The 16,352-nt window shown below is 57.6% G+C and overlaps 1 protein-coding gene across 2 annotated transcripts; it reads left to right on the forward strand.

The window, feature by feature from the left end:
• Positions 1 to 5,131: 5,131 nt before the first annotated feature.
• Positions 5,132 to 9,820, forward strand: PTMA (prothymosin alpha). Of its 2 annotated transcripts, none has more exons than XM_090284969.1 (5): positions 5,132 to 5,377; positions 7,977 to 8,048; positions 8,278 to 8,374; positions 8,813 to 8,886; positions 9,113 to 9,820. In XM_090284969.1, exons 1-5 carry the CDS (start codon positions 5,333 to 5,335, stop codon positions 9,158 to 9,160), a joined length of 336 nt encoding a protein of 111 aa, XP_090141095.1. In that variant the 5' UTR covers positions 5,132 to 5,332; the 3' UTR covers positions 9,161 to 9,820. The 2 variants fall into 2 exon arrangements, with proteins under 2 accessions (XP_090141095.1, XP_090141100.1); XM_090284974.1 differs by having other exon boundaries at positions 5,133 to 5,377; positions 8,281 to 8,374.
• The last annotated feature ends 6,532 nt before the right edge of the window (positions 9,821 to 16,352 follow it).

Genomic DNA, 16,352 nt, shown 5'->3' on the forward strand with positions numbered 1-16,352 from the left:
GCAAAGAGAAGCAGATTCCAAGTGAGAGGCTGTTTGGGGACCGAGGATCACAGGACCCTTCCTTGGCGGTGGTTATAGATTTCTTCAGAAGTGCCATTCTTACCAGCATGTGAACAAGGACTGGAGAGTGTGACCAAAGTGTCCCACTGTGTCTGGGAGTTACCTGGTTGTGGCCCTGGGAGCTCTGCACCCCAAAACAGTGTGGACAGTTGTCACCCTGTCTGTACTCCCCTTTGGTGTGAGAGAGTGAGCAAATCCTGGCTGGGTGTGTGTCCACTAGCCCTTACACCTTCTCCCCCAAACAAGACTGGGGGTGGCTTCTCTGCTGGGATGACGGGAAGGTAGAAAAGACCCGTTTGAGATGAACAGAGGAGAGGAACGAGGAAGCTTCGAGATGTCAAAGAACCTGCCTCACCTCAAATTCAAGCTTACCTGGGCACACAGACCCTCAGCTGGGGCCCCCTCGAGGCTCCTGTCTGCTGGGTTGCTCTGTACGGCCGGGCGGCAGGGAGTGACAGGTGTGGAGGTGCCCAGTTAAATGCCGCCTGACAGAGCAAACAGGTGTTTAACATTTCCCGGGGCACACCGCTCCCTCGGGCAAGGCGACTGGGCAGGTGCCTGACTGCACACAGGCTCCCCCAGCCGGCACCTTCCCGGTCGCTGAGCTGCTGGGCCCACGCACCCCCAATCGTTACCTGAGCTGAAGCAAAGCACCCACAGAGCTAGAGCTATGCAAATAGGTGCGCGCACACTGGGGTGGCTGCAGGGAATGGGGGGCCTGGAAGTGGCACAGGAGGCAGAAGATTCCTGGGGACACCGAAGGGGGCATGGGTGCAGGGAGTCCAGACTGGCACCCCTGCATGGGTGTCCTCAGGGGTGGCGGTGGCGGCATATATGCAGTACACACACCTCCCCCAGGCTCCTCAACTTGTCAACAATTAGGGCTCCAGTTTGGCACCAGTTTAGGGGCAGGCCCCGAATATCAGATGCTCCCCGCCCTCTCCCTGCCAGGCAGGAGCCTCTCGGGGCAGCCAGACCTGTGTGGGTACCAGGGCCTCTGGCACAGCTCTCCGGGAGAATGGGCAGGCCCGGGCGTGCTCACAGGGAGCAGGCGTGGGGGGGTGGGTTTGGCTCCGCCACAGCCGGGCCCAGCTCGGCAGGGTGGGAGAGTGGAAGGGCCCCTGGCAGCTCCCCAGGCCCTGTGCCCGGGCAAGGAAACCACAGCCTGAAACTCCTGGTTTCTGAAGAGCGGGAAGGCAGGATTTTGTGAGGCCTGCTCCATCCGGGCTGCCTCCCAGACTCTGTCGTTCCTCTGAGGCCAGAGGGGCTGCCAAGGGTGTCGGGCGCCGAATCACAGACTTCCAGAAACTCAGCTAGGCCGGTGTCCTCATTTCCCACCTAATATGGGAAGGATTTGCTGAAAACACATTGTTCCTTTGCCCAGGGTCCTACAGACGCTGGGAAACCGACCCACTTAGGTACAGGCAGCAGCTGGTAAGCAGGGTCCTAAGAACACTGATGGTTTTCCTGGAGGTGCCAGACACTATTTTAAGCACTTTCTGAATATTAACCCCTTCAGCCCCCCTCCCCCGAAAGCAGGAACTGTTACTGCCGTCTCCACGTTTTAAAGGTGAGGGAGTAACTCGCCCAAATTCATACAGCTAGCACGTGGCAAGGCTGGGATTTGAATCCAGGAAGCTTTTTGGTCATTTGGGAATCAAGCAGAATTGTGAGACAACCATTTATGAATAGGATGGAAAGGACTTGGGAGTAAGTGTTGTGAACTTGAGTGCCTATAGGGCCAGGCAGCTGAAATAAGTGTGTGACCCAGGTTGGGCGGGGAGAGGCCTGCGCTCCAACTGGAGAGCATGTAGGCAACCCATAGGTGCCCCTTTGAAAATCCCCTAAGAGCAAAACCTGCCTGAAGGCCATTTGGGAACCAGCTTAGAACAGCTGTAACCTAAGCTCAGTGCACCTGGGGCTGTAAGCAGACCCAGGCCAGGAAAATGCAGCTCTGCAGCCTCCCAGGGCATGCCGGCTTGTTCTGGGGAATGGTTTGAAAGGCCACAGAAGCAGCAAAGGGCAGAGATGGCTCAGGGAGCGAGTGGGGAGTTTGCCTGTCACTGGAGGGACACCGCTCATGAGAGCCTAAGTCAAATGCCATAGTCCTAGGGCCAGGAGGAGGAGGTCCAAGGAGGCCACTCCAGCTCCGGGGCTCATCTAACTATGTACTCCCATCCCTCCATTCTAGGATTTTAGCTCCAGCCTAGTTACTCCAAGTTCCTTGCTATGATCCCTCGGTCTGCTTTCCTGACTTGGAGAGTCATATCATATTAGAGGCCGAACCTATACATATGCTGATTTTCAATTGGTTTTGACCCCAAAGCCTCAATTTCATATGATTCAATCCTATAACTGTCCTACCTACTTCGTGAGGTGCAGAGAATAAACAAACATGCTTGAAGCCAAAGGCTCACTGCCATGTAAATAGCAGGCACTCAGTGAGTGCTTGGAGAATGTAAACACTGGTTCCACAACCCGGTGACCCTGAGCCTTCCTTACTCACTTCTAGCCAAAGCCAGCTGCATGGAGACAGGGTCAGGCAAAGCAGTTCTTTGAGGGAAATTCACATTCACCCAGATCCTCCTGGATGCACTGTCACCACCCCCATCCCCTCACACACACATAATGGCCAGAGTCCCGAACAGTCATGCCCAGTTTTTAGCTGTGGACACAGAGACGGCTGCCCAAGGCCACCGCCCAGACAGGGAAGATGATTCAATTGCTTAGATGTGGCACAGATCAAGCTCACGCTGCATCAGGTTTTGTGGACTTCATAGTCCGCCGAGTGTAACCAGAGCCTAACACGCGCCACAAGTAGAAGGCGCTCTCCCGCGCTGTTTGCAATGCGGAGAACGAGGCACAAAGGAGGAGGTGGCGGCGGCTGCGCCCACGCAGCCCTGTTCTTTTCTGAGGCGAAGGGCGGCCCTGGGCCCGCGCCTCAATAAAGACAGCTGGAGAGGGTAGGGAGTGGACCGAACAAAGAGTTGGGACGCGCGGTCCTCAGGGACACCATTGTGAGTCCCTTGGATTGGCGCGCGCCCCCTCCGGGGATAATCCCTCCTCCAGCCATCGGGGCTCCTTGGGGGGGGGGGGGCGGAGACCCTGCGGGCGCCCCCTCTGCCACCGCTTACACAGGCCGGGATGGCAACCGCCGGCCAGCCAGAGGTGGCGCGGAGCCCCGACCCTGTTCAGCACCTGCCCAAGTTTATATCGGCCAGAGGGCGTGTGGGCTTCGCTCCCCGCAAAAGGCGATTCTATCCGTAAAGCCCCACAGGCTTGCGAGCGCGCTGACAGATGTGACTGGGGATGCGGGACTGACGTGTGCGGGACAGGGATGGGTGGGGGCCCCGACCCGGCTGGCGCCCTGGTACTCCAAGCCTCTTCCCGTTCGGGCAGCGGAGGCGGAGGCCCGGGGAAGCAGCCGGGATGGTGAGTGGTAAGCTCAGTAAAGGGGGTCTCGCGGTTGGAATGGGTCCAGCTGGCCCCTGACCTAAGAAAACCAAGAAAGGGACACTGAGTCTCTCCTCTCGCCCCAGATTTCCAGTCCTACTGAACTTGGCAACCGTCCCTCCTCCATAATCCCAGACTCCGGGTTTTCTCCATTCCCATATCGGCGGCCCCAAGAGACAGACAACTAAACCTGCCAATGGCACGACGCAAAGCGTCAACTTTGTGTTCGCCCGCCACTCTCAGCCAGTGTGCGCTCGTTTCTCCGGAGTCCCGCCTTCCGTGTCGGGCGCCCCCTTCTGGCAGCACAGGGATGAACCCGATCTGTCGCCATGTTGTGTGTGGCACAGCTATTTTTCTGGAACATATTTACACCTCTTCTAATTCTTCCTTCTACACTGCTGGTCCCTTAATTCGACATCCAAGTGCAGTGGCAATAAGGAGGATGTAGCCTACGGTTTTCCGACCGTCTGCGTAGGTTGGAGGGACACGTCACGCCACACTCGCCGCGTCTAACGCCATCTTGAGTGTGGCGGCTTGATAGTTCCCTATCGGGGCTCCGCGTGGTCCCCTACATCGCGCCCCAAACGTCAAGGAGCCCCCAAGGACTAGCCCAACTGGTTGAAGGGACGATTAGTGCACCCCAGTAACCCTCGCAGTTCATGTGACCCTCGCAGCCCCTTAAGTGGGATGCGAGACGGGTAGAATAGATGGCCGGGCGCTGGAAAGTCTCCCTGAGGCTGCCGCGACGGCAGTGACCGCCCGGGGCAGGCGCTATCTAGAAGCCTGGAGTGCGGGGCCCGCGTGCTGTCCAGCTTGGGAGCAGTAGGTCCGCACCGGCCCTCGAGGCCCCTCGAGCTATTAATCACCTAGCGTGTGTGTGTGCTTGGCACCGAGCCTGCTCGTCGGCTGGCTTAGGGGACGCACGCAGGAGATCGTGGTCGGCAAAGGTGTGACACCTCCAAAGACTCGGGGTGCCCGAGCTGTGTAGAGGGGGTAAACATGTTAAGGAGACGGTGCAGCCCAGGGGCGCGGGACTCGGCCTCGCACCCTCACTGCTCGTCGTGGGGCCTACGCCCACTTGCGCTGGGGCAATTCTTTGTCGAAGGTGCCCAGGTACGGGGGCAGGCATCTCCGCGGGCACTAAGAAGGGCACCGCCCGGGGCAAGCGCAGCCCAGCACCCGGCCTTCCCCTCCCCCTCGCTGGCAGCCGTCGTGCGCACCGGCCTCCACCTCCTCTTCCCTCCTCCTCCTTCCGAGGAACCGCGGGGAGGGGTGAAGGGGAGGGTGCTGGGCAAGCAGCTTTGCCGCGCTTTGGATTTTTGCGTCAGCAGCCCCAGCAAAACAGCAGCGGGCGCGCGCGCCCTGGGTTCGCGCGCGCGCGCCCATCCCCCCCCTCGGCTTCGGAGCCGCTGAGACCCGGCAAACTCAGGCTCTGAATGACAGCGCGGCCCGCGACTGCGCAGCGCTGAACTCACCAAGGCGCTGCCGCTTTAAGCACGCTTGCCCATTGTTCAGATTGGAGCCAATGAACGAGCACCCGCTCCCACAGCTTAGCCAATAGGGTTTGGGTAAGAGATCTAGGGCACCGCCCACTAATCTATATTAAAGGTTCTGGCGCCGCGTGAGTTCCCCACTGGCTGCTCTGAAAAGCCATCTTTGCATTGTTCCTGTGTTTGCCTCGCCACTCGCTGCATCCACCTCCGCCGCGCGCCTCCTCCTCAGTCACTGCGGACTCCGGCAGCTTCTTCGCCAGAGTCCTCGAACTCCCGTTTTTTTTTTTTTTTAAAGTCCGCTGCATAGGATCACCGGCGTGCCCACCATGTCAGACGCGGCCGTGGATACCAGCTCCGAGATCACCACCAAGGTGAGTTGGACGCCACCCGCCCCTTCGGGGTCCGCGAGCTGTTGTCGCCGCAGTGGTGTTTGGCGCGCGGCGGCTGGACTTCCCTGAGCCCGCGGTTGGTCTCTCCCGCGGGGAGCCCGGCCTAGGATCTCCAGGCAGCCCACTCTTTGTGTATATGCGGGGGAGGGGGCGGGAAGCGCCGCCGGCAGACGTGATGCCCGTAGTGGAATGGGCCGGGCACCCTCGGAGGCCGGGGGGGAGGGCGGGTGCGGAGGCCGAGGGGCTCAGGGGAAGACTGTCCTCGGCTCCGGAAACTTGTTTGTGACTCGTCTGAGCTGCGGCGGGAGGAGAGGGGCCCGACTAGGGGGTCGTCGGCCCGCGGGGCGCACGGAAATAACTTTGAAACTCTAGCGCGTTTAGGGTCGGAAGTGTTGGGGGGGCGCGTATGCGGGCCGGCTGCGGTAAGTGGCAGCTCCGCGGCGAGCGCCAGCCGGCGGTGCTGCTCTTTGTTTGGCGCCGGGCTGCCCCGTTTCGCGCCTTGCACTGGGTTCGAGATTTATCTGCACGGAGAGCTGATAAGGTGGGAAGGGCGGCGGGCCGGCCGCGACGTCGATTGTCTCCGCGGAGGTGTGAAGGTCTCCTCCCTGGGTGCTTGGGGAGACTGGGGTGGCCGTCCTTCCGGGGGGACTACGCCGGGAGCAGCCCTGCTTAAGTAATTCACCAGCGCAGCGGGCTTGGCTGAGCAGAAAGCCCACGCGCCGGAGCGGAGGAAACAGAAAGTGAAGGAGCGGCGCGCCGGGGCGACGATGGGCGCCCCCCGCGGCTGCCCGGGAGCACAGTGCGCGCGGCCCCTCCGGAGGCGACGCAGGCGAACAAAAGCTGCGACCGCGGCTGGCCCGTTGTGGGGTCGTGCCCGGGAGCCGGCGGTGGTCGGGGTCCTGTGCTGGGACTCACTGCTGCCCTAGGTCTGGCGCAGCTCGGTTCTGCGCGTCGCGTCTGTCCCGCTGCCCGCCTAGGAGCATCTCCGCCCGCGGCGGGAGCTCGACACTTTAAATCGGACCTGGACCTGCTTTCTTACCCGAAGGCCCTCGTCTGCGTCTCTGACGGGCACGAGTCGCCGCGGTGTCTCCTTAATCCCAGTGCCCCCTGGCGTCACCTCTGGCTCTCTACCAGTGTCGACCCCCCCACCCCCGCGGACCGGAGCTTGTGACCCAGGTTTCCGAAGAGGCTGCCGTCGACTCCCACTCGGTCAGCCGGGGACTAGTTTGGGTGGGAAGATCAGCCCCCTCCCCGGTGCGGGCGTCCGCCTCCTTTTTCACCAAGGTGATTTTCCGCTAGGGGCAATAACTAGCCGCGTGGAGGGCTTCTCCGAGGGCCTCGGGTTACTACACCGAAAAAGCCCTGTGGAATTCGGGGCGGCCTCCCGCGGGACTTTGCCCGCCAAATCAGACGCAAAGCCCGCGCTTCTAGACCTGCGGGGTAATGGTGGGTTGCGGGCCCTTTCGCGGCGAGGAAAGACGGGTGCGCACCTCGCGTAATCGGCGTGGCCAACGCAGCCCGCGGGCTACGGTCTCCAGGGTCAGGGGCGCACTCGGCGGCCCCGGGCCACGTGCTCCGCGCGCGCGGTGCGTGCGGAGGCCCGCGCGCAAAGCTCGCCGGGCGGGGGCTGCGCGCCTGCGCGTTGAGACCTCCCCGCCCCCACCCGCTCCCTGGGGCTTCGGCCGCCAGGGGGCGGGAGCGGGCGGCGCCGGGGTCCGCGTTGGGCGGGTCGGTGCAAACCGGGTCGACAGGTGCCCGGAGGCTGCTTTCTGGACAGCGCCTGGGGCCCTCTCGTTGCTTGTCTGTTGGCGGCAGGCCCAGCCGCAGCAGGCGGACAAAGTTACCGGGCTTCGGGGCGCCCGCAGCGGCACTGCCCATGGAATGCCTGCCCCGTGCGGCGTGCGGGAGGGAGACGAGGCATTTCGGGCCGAGGCCCGCGTTACCTGAGCCCGCACCCATTCCCAGGCGGCGGTCTGCGGCGCCCTGGAGCAGTTGTCAGATTTGGGGAGATCGGGGGGAATCTGGGTTTTTTCCAAAGGCCCAAGTTCGCTAGATCCTAGGCTGCTGTTGGCTTGGGGCCGGCGCTCAGCTGCGAGGGCTCCGGCTGGTGAGCCGGCCTCCCCAGTTCTGCCTGCCGCCTCCCTCCTTTCCCCGCCGGCTGGCCCACCCACGGGAGTTCTCCCGCAGTTCAGCTCAGGGTCCTCCCTCCTCCGCCTCATTTATGGCACAGATGTGCCGCCTTCCCAGAAGGACTTGGGAGAGGCGGGGCTCCCTCCGCTGGAAACCAGTCTGATGGGCGTGTGCTGGAGCGGAGTGTTCCCGGGCTCGTCGGCCCAGTCGGACGGGTTTGGGGCCGAGGTGCCACATGGCCTTTTTCCCTAACGGCCGAGAAATCAAACGATAACCTGCCTACAGACACACAGCGTATCTGCGGGCTTTCCTTCCACCAGTTCCGCGGGGGACGTGCGGCGCTTTTCACTTTGGACATTCAGGGGCACTGCGTACATACCTGTAGTTCGGGGCCCCTTCGCCAGTCCTGGGTTGCTTAAGAGACTTACTGGTTCCTCCTTCCGTTTTGAAGGACTTAAAGGAGAAGAAGGAAGTTGTGGAGGAGGCAGAGAATGGAAGAGATGCACCTGCTAATGGCAACGCTGTGAGTGTCAACCTTGCTCATGAACCCCGGGCAGCTCCTGGCCAGGAAGTTCTCTTCCGGGGATGAAGTGGGGCTCGCTCAGGCCAGGGTGGGGGAGGAGGCTGGGCAGCTTCTGTGTCAAGGTCTTCTGGTGGAGCCTCTGGGGTCTGAGGCAGGGCTTGGGGCAAGGGGTGGGGGGCAGGAGTCACGCTCTGTCCTTGATAATAACCTGGCAATGCTTTCTGTCGAGGAGAATGAGGAAAATGGGGAGCAGGAGGCTGACAATGAGGTAGATGAAGAAGAGGAAGAAGGAGGGGAGGAGGAGGAGGAGGAGGAGGAAGGTGATGGTGAGTAGCCCTGTCTGTCGCCCCCTGGGAAGGGTGCCTTTCCCTGGCCTCCCACACAGAGGGAAGAGGTGGGGGCCCGCAGACCGCCTGCCGCTAACTGGGCTTGCACCTGCGGGGCCGCAGTCTCCCAAGTTCGGGGCTAGTGGTGGGGAGCTGTGCCACACACACTCCCGCCGATCCTTGGTCTGGCCTCCGGGTGTGGCTGCCTGGGCCCCTGGGTCCTCTTCTCCCATCTGAGGGCGGGTGCCCCAGTTGGCCTTCATCAGGCAGCAGAGGTAGACCCACTGACATTCCACCCCGGCAAGTCTTGTTGCTGGGGGATCTCTAAGGAACTGCAGCCCCAGTTTCCTTGTTACCCGCTCCTTCTCCCCCAAGTTCCAGCTGCCACCGGGTGGGCTGAGGATGGCAGGGTGGTTTACCTGGGGTCTGATCCTCCAGGTGAGGAAGAGGATGGAGATGAAGATGAGGAGGCTGAGGCAGCTACGGTCAAACGGGCAGCTGAAGACGATGAGGTGGGTTCTGGGTCTGGCTTGAGCGGGGGGCTTGGAGCCTGAGCGAGGCTCTGCTGCTGGAGGGGCTGACACAGGGCAGGGCGCGGCTGTGTTTGGCGTGCTGGGTATTTGGGTTGCTCTAGGGGCCTCTGGAGCTGCCGGGAAACTGCCAGCTGGGGCCGAGGCAGTGGGTGGGTGAGCCCCACGGGTCGGGGGAGGGCGTCTTGACAGTCTTTTCCCTGCCCAGGATGACGATGTTGACACCAAGAAGCAGAAGACAGATGAGGATGACTAGACAGCAAAAAAGGAAAAGTTAAACTTAAAAAAAGGCCGCCGTGACCTATTCACCCTCCACTTCCCGTCTCAGAATCTAAACATGGTCACCTTCGAGTAGAGAGTCCCGCCCGCCCGCCGCGATGACACGCGCTCTCCACCACCCACCCCAAACCACACGTGAATTTGCAACAGGGGAGGAAAAAAACCAAAACTTCCAAGGCCCTGCTTTTTTTCTTAAAAGTACTTTAAAAAGGAAAATTTGTTTGTATTTTTTATTTACATTTTATATTTTTGTACATATTGTTAGGGGTCAGCCATTTTTAATGATCTCGGGATGACCAAACCAGCCTTTGGAGCGTTCTCTGTCCTACTTCCGACTTTACTTGTGGTGTGACCATGTTCATTATAATCTCAAAGGAGAAAAAAAACCTTGTAAAAAAAGCAAAAACAACAACAAAAAACAATCTTATTCCGAGCATTCCAGTAACTTTCTGTGTATGTACTTAGCTGTACTATAAGTAGTTGGTTTGTATGAGATGGTTAAAAAGGCCAAAGATAAAAGGTTGCTTTTTTTTTCCTTTTTTTGTCTATGAAGTTGCTGTTTATTTTTTTTGGCCTGTTTGATGTATGTGTGAAACAATGTTGTTCCCACCAATAAACCGGAATTTTATTTTGCTGAGTTGTTCTAATGAAGCTGTCTCAAGCCTGTTTTTTTTTTTTTTTTTTTTTTTTTTCCCCCCTCGGTTTCTTGAAACTTGGGGAGGGGGCAGTGACATAGGGGATGGTCTTGAACTTAGCGCCAGCTCTTTCCTGGTCAGGAACCGGGTGGAAGACACCAGTTTGGGGGGAGATGGGTGAGCCCTCTGAGCAGCTAGATCAGGTTAGGGGCTGTCTGGGGAGCCAGCCACGAGCCAGGTTGGCCTTGATACTGTTGTATCAAAAAACCTTTTCCTGGGGTCACATCACTGAACGCCAAGTAAACCCGGGTGCCCTGGAAGGTAGGAGTCTGCAGCCTCCGGCACCGGAGCAACGGGTCAGGTGTGGCTCCGTTCTGGATGCAGCCTGCCGGTGGGACTTTCCCCGCACGGGTCTCCGTGGATTAGCTCGGCTGTGGAGTGGCTCCCCCTGGTGGTGGAAGGAGGCACCTCGCCCCTTAGGAGTTATATTCCGGGGCGGTGATGCAGCCTTTTCCCGGGTCTCCGGCCTCCTGGAGAAGCCAGTACCTTGGTTAGCCTGGCAGGGGTCCCTGCCCCTTGAGCATAGTTAGCGGCGATGGGCGGGCCGTTTGGACCAAGTGGAGGAAGTGTGACCTCAAGCTCCAGCCCTCAAGGAGGGGTGATGGTTAGAGCCCACTAAGAACTTTGGGGTCTCCCCTGGCTGGGGTGGTCTGGGGCCTGAAAGGTTTGCTGGTTTGACTCCAGTCCGGGCACGTGGCCTGGTTGCAGGCCAGGTCCCCAGTTGAGGGCATGAGAGGCAACAGATTGATGTCTGTCTTCTTCCTTCCCCCTCTTAAAAACAACACAACTTTAGGGTTTTTCCTAGGCTGGAGTCCACTGTAGCCATCCATGGGGAAGGGAAACAGCCCAGCTGGAGGTTTGGGGAGTGGGCTGGCTTCAAGGTGGAGAGTTGACAGGGCCTACTGCTGGAGAGGAGGGTCCAGCTCCCACCTGGTGTCACCCCCTGGGTGACCCTGGCCTTCCCTTGTGTCCTGAATAGTCAGATAACATCTCTGGTGTCCTGGGGTCCAAGTGATATACATGGATGGAAGGAAAGGGGGTTGAGAGGACTCAGACACTCATCCTGGAACGCTGGCTTTGTAGGGTTGGTTGTGGGCAAAGAAGTGGGTAAAAAGCCATGCACCCTTCCTACCATCCTGCCCCCAACACTGGCCATGGCGGGGTCCTTTTTCTCACCTTGGAGCTGAGTGCAGTGGGGCACATGGCTTTATTACAAAGAGCCCCTGGGACCCCAGCCCTTCTTGAGAGGAGACATTGTGGGGGATCTCATCCCCATCTCAACCCTCTGGGGCAATGTTACCAATGGGAGGCATCCGTCTGCAGCTCATTAGGGACAATACTATCTTGGACCACTGACCGGGGAGACTGACAGCAGGAAAGGCTTCCCTGGGGATCCGGCATTGAGGCCGAGTCTGGAAGGGCTGGGAGGATGAAAGGAGGTGGGAGGGGCTGTGGGGGGGAGCCGGAGTGGGCAGGGTGGCTGTGGGAGGGAGCAGAGGGCTCCCAGGGCACGTGGGCAAAGGCAGTGGATGGGGACAGGCACAGTTGTAGGCCAGTCACCATGGTAGGATTAGGGGAAGCCAGGGAAACAGTTTTAATCAGGAAAACTCCCTGGGAAGCACTACAGTGACATCTGCAGAGGCCAGGATGCTGGGAGGGAGAGAGGCAGGCACATTTAAGACACTACAAAGGGTAGCACTTCCTGGTGGATTGAGTGCCGGCCTGTGAACCCAAAGATCGCCAGTTCGATTCCCGGTCAGGGCACATGCCTGCATTGCAGGCCCGGTCCCCAGTTGGGGGTGTGTGAGAGGCAACTGATCCACGTTTCTCTCACACACCAATCTCCCTCCCTTCCCTCTCTCTGAATATAAATAAAATCCTACCAAAAAAAAAAGACACTGCATAGGGTAAAGTATGGAGACTCAGGGATGGACTGGGGTGTTGGAGGCAGTTCCCATGGAGGATCCCCAGGCTCTGGCCTGAGCCCTTGGGCACGAGAAGGAGCCGTTCACTACATGGATGGGACTGAAGATGAAGGTCTGGAGCCACATGGCGGCCTTGCTGCGTTTGCGGTGAACTATAAAAGGCTGTTGGGTGCCCAGGCCTGGAGGGCAGGAGAGAGCCTCTGCTGCACCAGAGTAACTGAGGCCGCAGCGTGGATAAGGGGGGCCAGGGCGAGGGCGAAGCTGGGCAGGTGCCTCCCAGGAAATGGAAGCTCTGAGACCAGAGCCCCTTCTCACTCTGCCTACCCTGTGCCTTGCCTCCCTCCCTCACCCGCCACATTGGCCTCCTTGCGTCCACGGCAAGCGTGGTCCTCCCTCAGGGCCTTTGCACTTGCTGTTTCTGCCACAGGAATGTCTGACCCTTAGACTTCGCACGGCTCGCTCCACGTTAGGTCTCAGTGCCAACATTACCTTCCCAGACGCCTTCCCTGGGACACCAGTCTAAGAAGGCCCTCCCTGTGCTCACCCTGGGCCAAGAACAATTCTCACAGTGTGAGCTTACATATATATTCACCTGCTTGTGTGTTTTTTGGCTGTCCCCCTACTGAGGTCAGGGGCCACTTATTCACCACGTTTCCCTGCACATGCTAAGTATTCTGTTCGTTTCATTCACAGGTTCATGTATGTACTGAATGCTCTTTCTATGTCAGATGCTGTTATAGGCTCCAGAGATACAGAAAAGAGCCAGACAGACAAGGTCCCTTGTCCTGACATGGCTGGTGGGACACCATGCACGGCCCGTTCCACACCTGTCTGCACCAAATTTGTGATTTCCGCCGGATGCCGGCATTCTGGGAAGGCCTCGCCCTTCACACAGACTAAAGCCTAGCTGTTCTCAGTGGGCTGCTCAGGCCCCAGGATGCCTGTCCCCGAGTGAGCTGTCCCCAAACTGCTGCCAGGGTCAGGCTTAGATCAAGGCTTTGGTAGGAGGTCCCCTCTGACCCCGTGTGCCCACCTTACACCTCTGCATAGAAGCAGCCCCATCCAGACACAGACATGGCAGTTAATATGGGGCAAGTAACTATACCTCGCTGAGCCTCAGTTTCTTCCTCTGCACAGTAAGAACAATAGCATGAGGCAAGGGTCAGGGCTGGGGCTACCTCTCTTGGGGTCCCACATCTGCACTGAGCTCCCTGCACCCTTCGTCCCAGCTACACCCCTGTCATTCCACCAAAAGTTTGGCCTGAAACAGCCCTTGCTGACTTCAGCAGAACCTACTTTCCTCTAGTCCTGAGCCTGGCGCACAATTAACCACTGCCCGGGGGCCTGTCCTCAAGTTCTAGGGTCACCTCCATCCTATCTACTCCCAAAGTCCCCACCAAGTGCAAGGACAGCACCCAAGAAGCCCAAGTTGGGAAATTCATGAGAGATGGGCGCCCTCTGGTGGCCATAGAGGAGCTGCGGGGGGCTCTCCTGGGTTCTGCTCAGTCCAGGAAAGAGCCGTTCAGTGGGCCCCCTGCCCAGGGGGCGCCTCGGCCACCGCCACTCCCCACAGCAAGACCTTCCTCTCTGTTGCTGGAACCTCAGTCAGACACGACAATCAGTGGTCATTTCCCACGCCTTCCCTCTTGAGAAGCTGATGGCCCAATCCAGGGACCTGGTCCTTCTTTCCTCGGGAGAGTCGAGGCCTCCCCAGAGCTGAGGCCAGGGTGGGCTCCTCCAAGGTCACGGGCCATCCCTGGGTCTTGCCCCCCAGGCTCCTCTTGCTCGGCTCCATTCAGTTGCCTGGTGAGCACTGCGTCCTCCTTGGGCAGGCCCACCTCTTCGTCATCTCTGGGCCCTGTCCTGGGACTCCTCACAGTGGCTGCTGCCCCGGGTACAGCCCCAGGCTTCTTGGACTTGGGGCCTGGGGGGTCACAGGCACCCAGCTGTGTCCCTGACACTCTGAGCTGCCTGCTGGCTACCACAAGCCTGAGAGCCGGGATCTGGTGCTGCCCCTCCTCTGCCGTCAGGGTGGTACAGGATACAAGGGCCTCCTAGATCCCACGCCCCCCAGGGCCCTGATGCCCAGCCTGCTCTGCCAGGCATCCGCTGTGGCCTCCTCGCGTCCTGGATGCAGGCCAGCCCTACCTGTCTCACGCCCCTGGCCACACTGCATGATCCCTTCCTTGTGCACGCTGCTTAATGGGGATGGAAACCTTGGTCCCAGCTGTCCTTGTGGTAGCCCAGTTTTGCAGGGTGTAAATGGGTACAAATCTTTCTGAAACGACCCTTATATCAAGATCCAAAAAATACGCACATACTTTTTTTGACCTAGAAATTCATCTGTAACTCCGTTCTAGGAAAGCGTCTACCCTTCCCACAGAATTATCCTCTGGGTCCTTTTCTCCAGTCTCCCCAAAAGATCCCGAGTCTGACTCCTGTGGGTTCCACTGGGGCCCAGGGCCATTGCCTGCTGGGCAGTGATGCTGGGTGGTCCTCTAGTCTTGAAGATGCTGGGGAAGGAGGGGTTCCAGTCCCTTGGCGGAGGTGACAGTGGGTTCTACAATTCTGATCCTTTCGTCAGCATTGTCCCTGTGGCCCCTCTACCAGTCAGCCTCTCAGTGCTTCTCTCCCGTGAGCCACTCATTCCTTTCCCTGGAGATGATATGACCTCAATCAACCCATTTCATAAAGAGGACATTTCCTGACCTTGTCATCAAATGGGTCCCCGTAGAAGGTGGATGGGTTTTTTATTAATTTTCATTTCTGCTTTGGGGCCTACCAAAATCACAAACATGGGTGTTTTTTTGGGGGGGGGGGTTTGATTTTAAATTTTTAAAGATTTTATTTACTTTGGGGTGGTGGAGAAGGGAGGGAGAGGGAGAGAAACATCAATGTGTGAGAGATACATGGATCAGTGGCTTCTTGGTCATCCCCAACTTGGGGAGCATGTGCCCTGACTGGGAATAGAACCGGCAACCTCTTGGTTTGCGGGCCAGTGCTCAATCCACTGAGCCACACCGCCAGGGCAAACATGGGCATTTTTTAGATATGGCATTCCCAGTGGCTACTTGCCTCCCAGAAAGGCCAAGGAGGTGCCTGTGGGCTGAGGCAAGGTCTTCCTCAGCACGTGATTGTTCACCTCCTCCCAAATCCACAACTGAGGTCCCAGAATTCTGTGCCACAGCGATACCATTTGGGCCTGGGAAGGTTTGAGTGTCACTGTGGTCATGACGCCATTTCAATATCATAAGATGTCTACTTTTAAGTGAATGTGAAGCCTCCAAGAAAAACTGGCTGTGATCTTAGCCCAATCGTACCAAATCAATTGTAGCTTGTGGCGGAATATGAGCCAATTAAAAACTGGCAGACATCTGCAGGAAGAGACGATTTGCATTCCAGTCCTTACCCAGGGCTGGACCCTGAGTGAACGGTATGTATAGCCAACACTGTACCGTGAAAGGAAAGGAATGATATCACCCACCTCTGTAATAACACAAAACAGTAGAATAAAACCCCACGTTCTCTGCGGTGTGAGAACCGATTGATCATGTAACAGCAACATCATATAGGGCTGCCCTGTGCACCGTAAGATACTCAGATAGCACACTGTTCAGCTCAAAGGCATCCACGTTAGCCCAAAATGAAAGTAATAATTATGATACGAATTGGAAATTCAAGTGACCATGATTTTGCTTATTGTTTTATGATTGAGAAGAGCTACTTGGGAGATGATTTGAATAAATCAAGTCACTTAAAAAGTCATTCAAAGAAATCTGAGTCGATGTCTTTTTCCTTTGAATGTATTTCCTTTAATAAGTACAGGAATTCAGAAGTATTCCGTGGAGCCAACAGCTGCTGAGTTCAGAAGTGGGAGTTCGCTATGGCCAGAGGTGGTGGATGTTTCTAACCCCCTGAAAGGCGTACTTTAAACTAAGGGCTTCCTGGAGGGCCCTAAACATTCCCTGTTCACCACATTCTTCGTGTCTCAGTCACGTTTTCAGTTGCTCATTATTTAGGCCAAAATAACTAATAATTCCCTCTATTAACTAATTAGGCCCGAGTGACTTACTAAGTACTTATATCCTAACAGACGCAGTCATGTTATTTTTTGGGAGAAAAAAACCCGATATAAATTGAGAGAAAATATTTTTATTTCACTTATAATTACAGTGACCTCCTACTGGGGTGTGTGCCTGTTGGGCGCAACACAGCTTCTCAAACCTTGGGATCAGACTGAACACCACCCTCGTTTCCTGTTCACACTGATTTTTGAAGGGTACTTGCTTCTTATCACCAAGACCATCAGAAACCTGGTTTCCCAAAGATACGTCACCAAAAAGAATGCAGTGCACTCTACTGCTGAAATTGAACTATCCTGAGCTAACAGTCCGGAAGTGTGTGACAGCTGTCCTGAGCCACAGTATTTCCTTTGAAAACTAAAAGACCCCGCAGCACCCTTGTGAGTTTGCTGCTGAGCCTTAGGGTGCCTTGGCATACAGTTTGGGAACCAGATGAACTCACCAGATCTCTGCTTCTCCCTCCACTC

The sequence above is a fragment of the Furipterus horrens genome, unplaced genomic scaffold (genome assembly GCF_987537825.1).
Source record: "Furipterus horrens unplaced genomic scaffold, mFurHor1.1.pri manual_scaffold_1, whole genome shotgun sequence".
Lineage (NCBI taxonomy): Eukaryota > Metazoa > Chordata > Mammalia > Chiroptera > Furipteridae > Furipterus > Furipterus horrens.

What these genes read in the sequence shown, in the direction of transcription:
- PTMA (XM_090284969.1), top strand. Translation starts at nt 5,333, where the DNA reads ATGTCAGACGCGGCCGTGGATACCAGCTCCGAGATCACCACCAAG. An exon ending in GGAGGAGGAGGAAGGTGATG is followed by an intron (nt 8,375 to 8,812) that starts GTGAGTAGCCCT and finishes CTGATCCTCCAG; the next exon opens with GTGAGGAAGAGGATGGAGAT. An exon ending in GGGCAGCTGAAGACGATGAG is followed by an intron (nt 8,887 to 9,112) that starts GTGGGTTCTGGG and finishes TTCCCTGCCCAG; the next exon opens with GATGACGATGTTGACACCAA.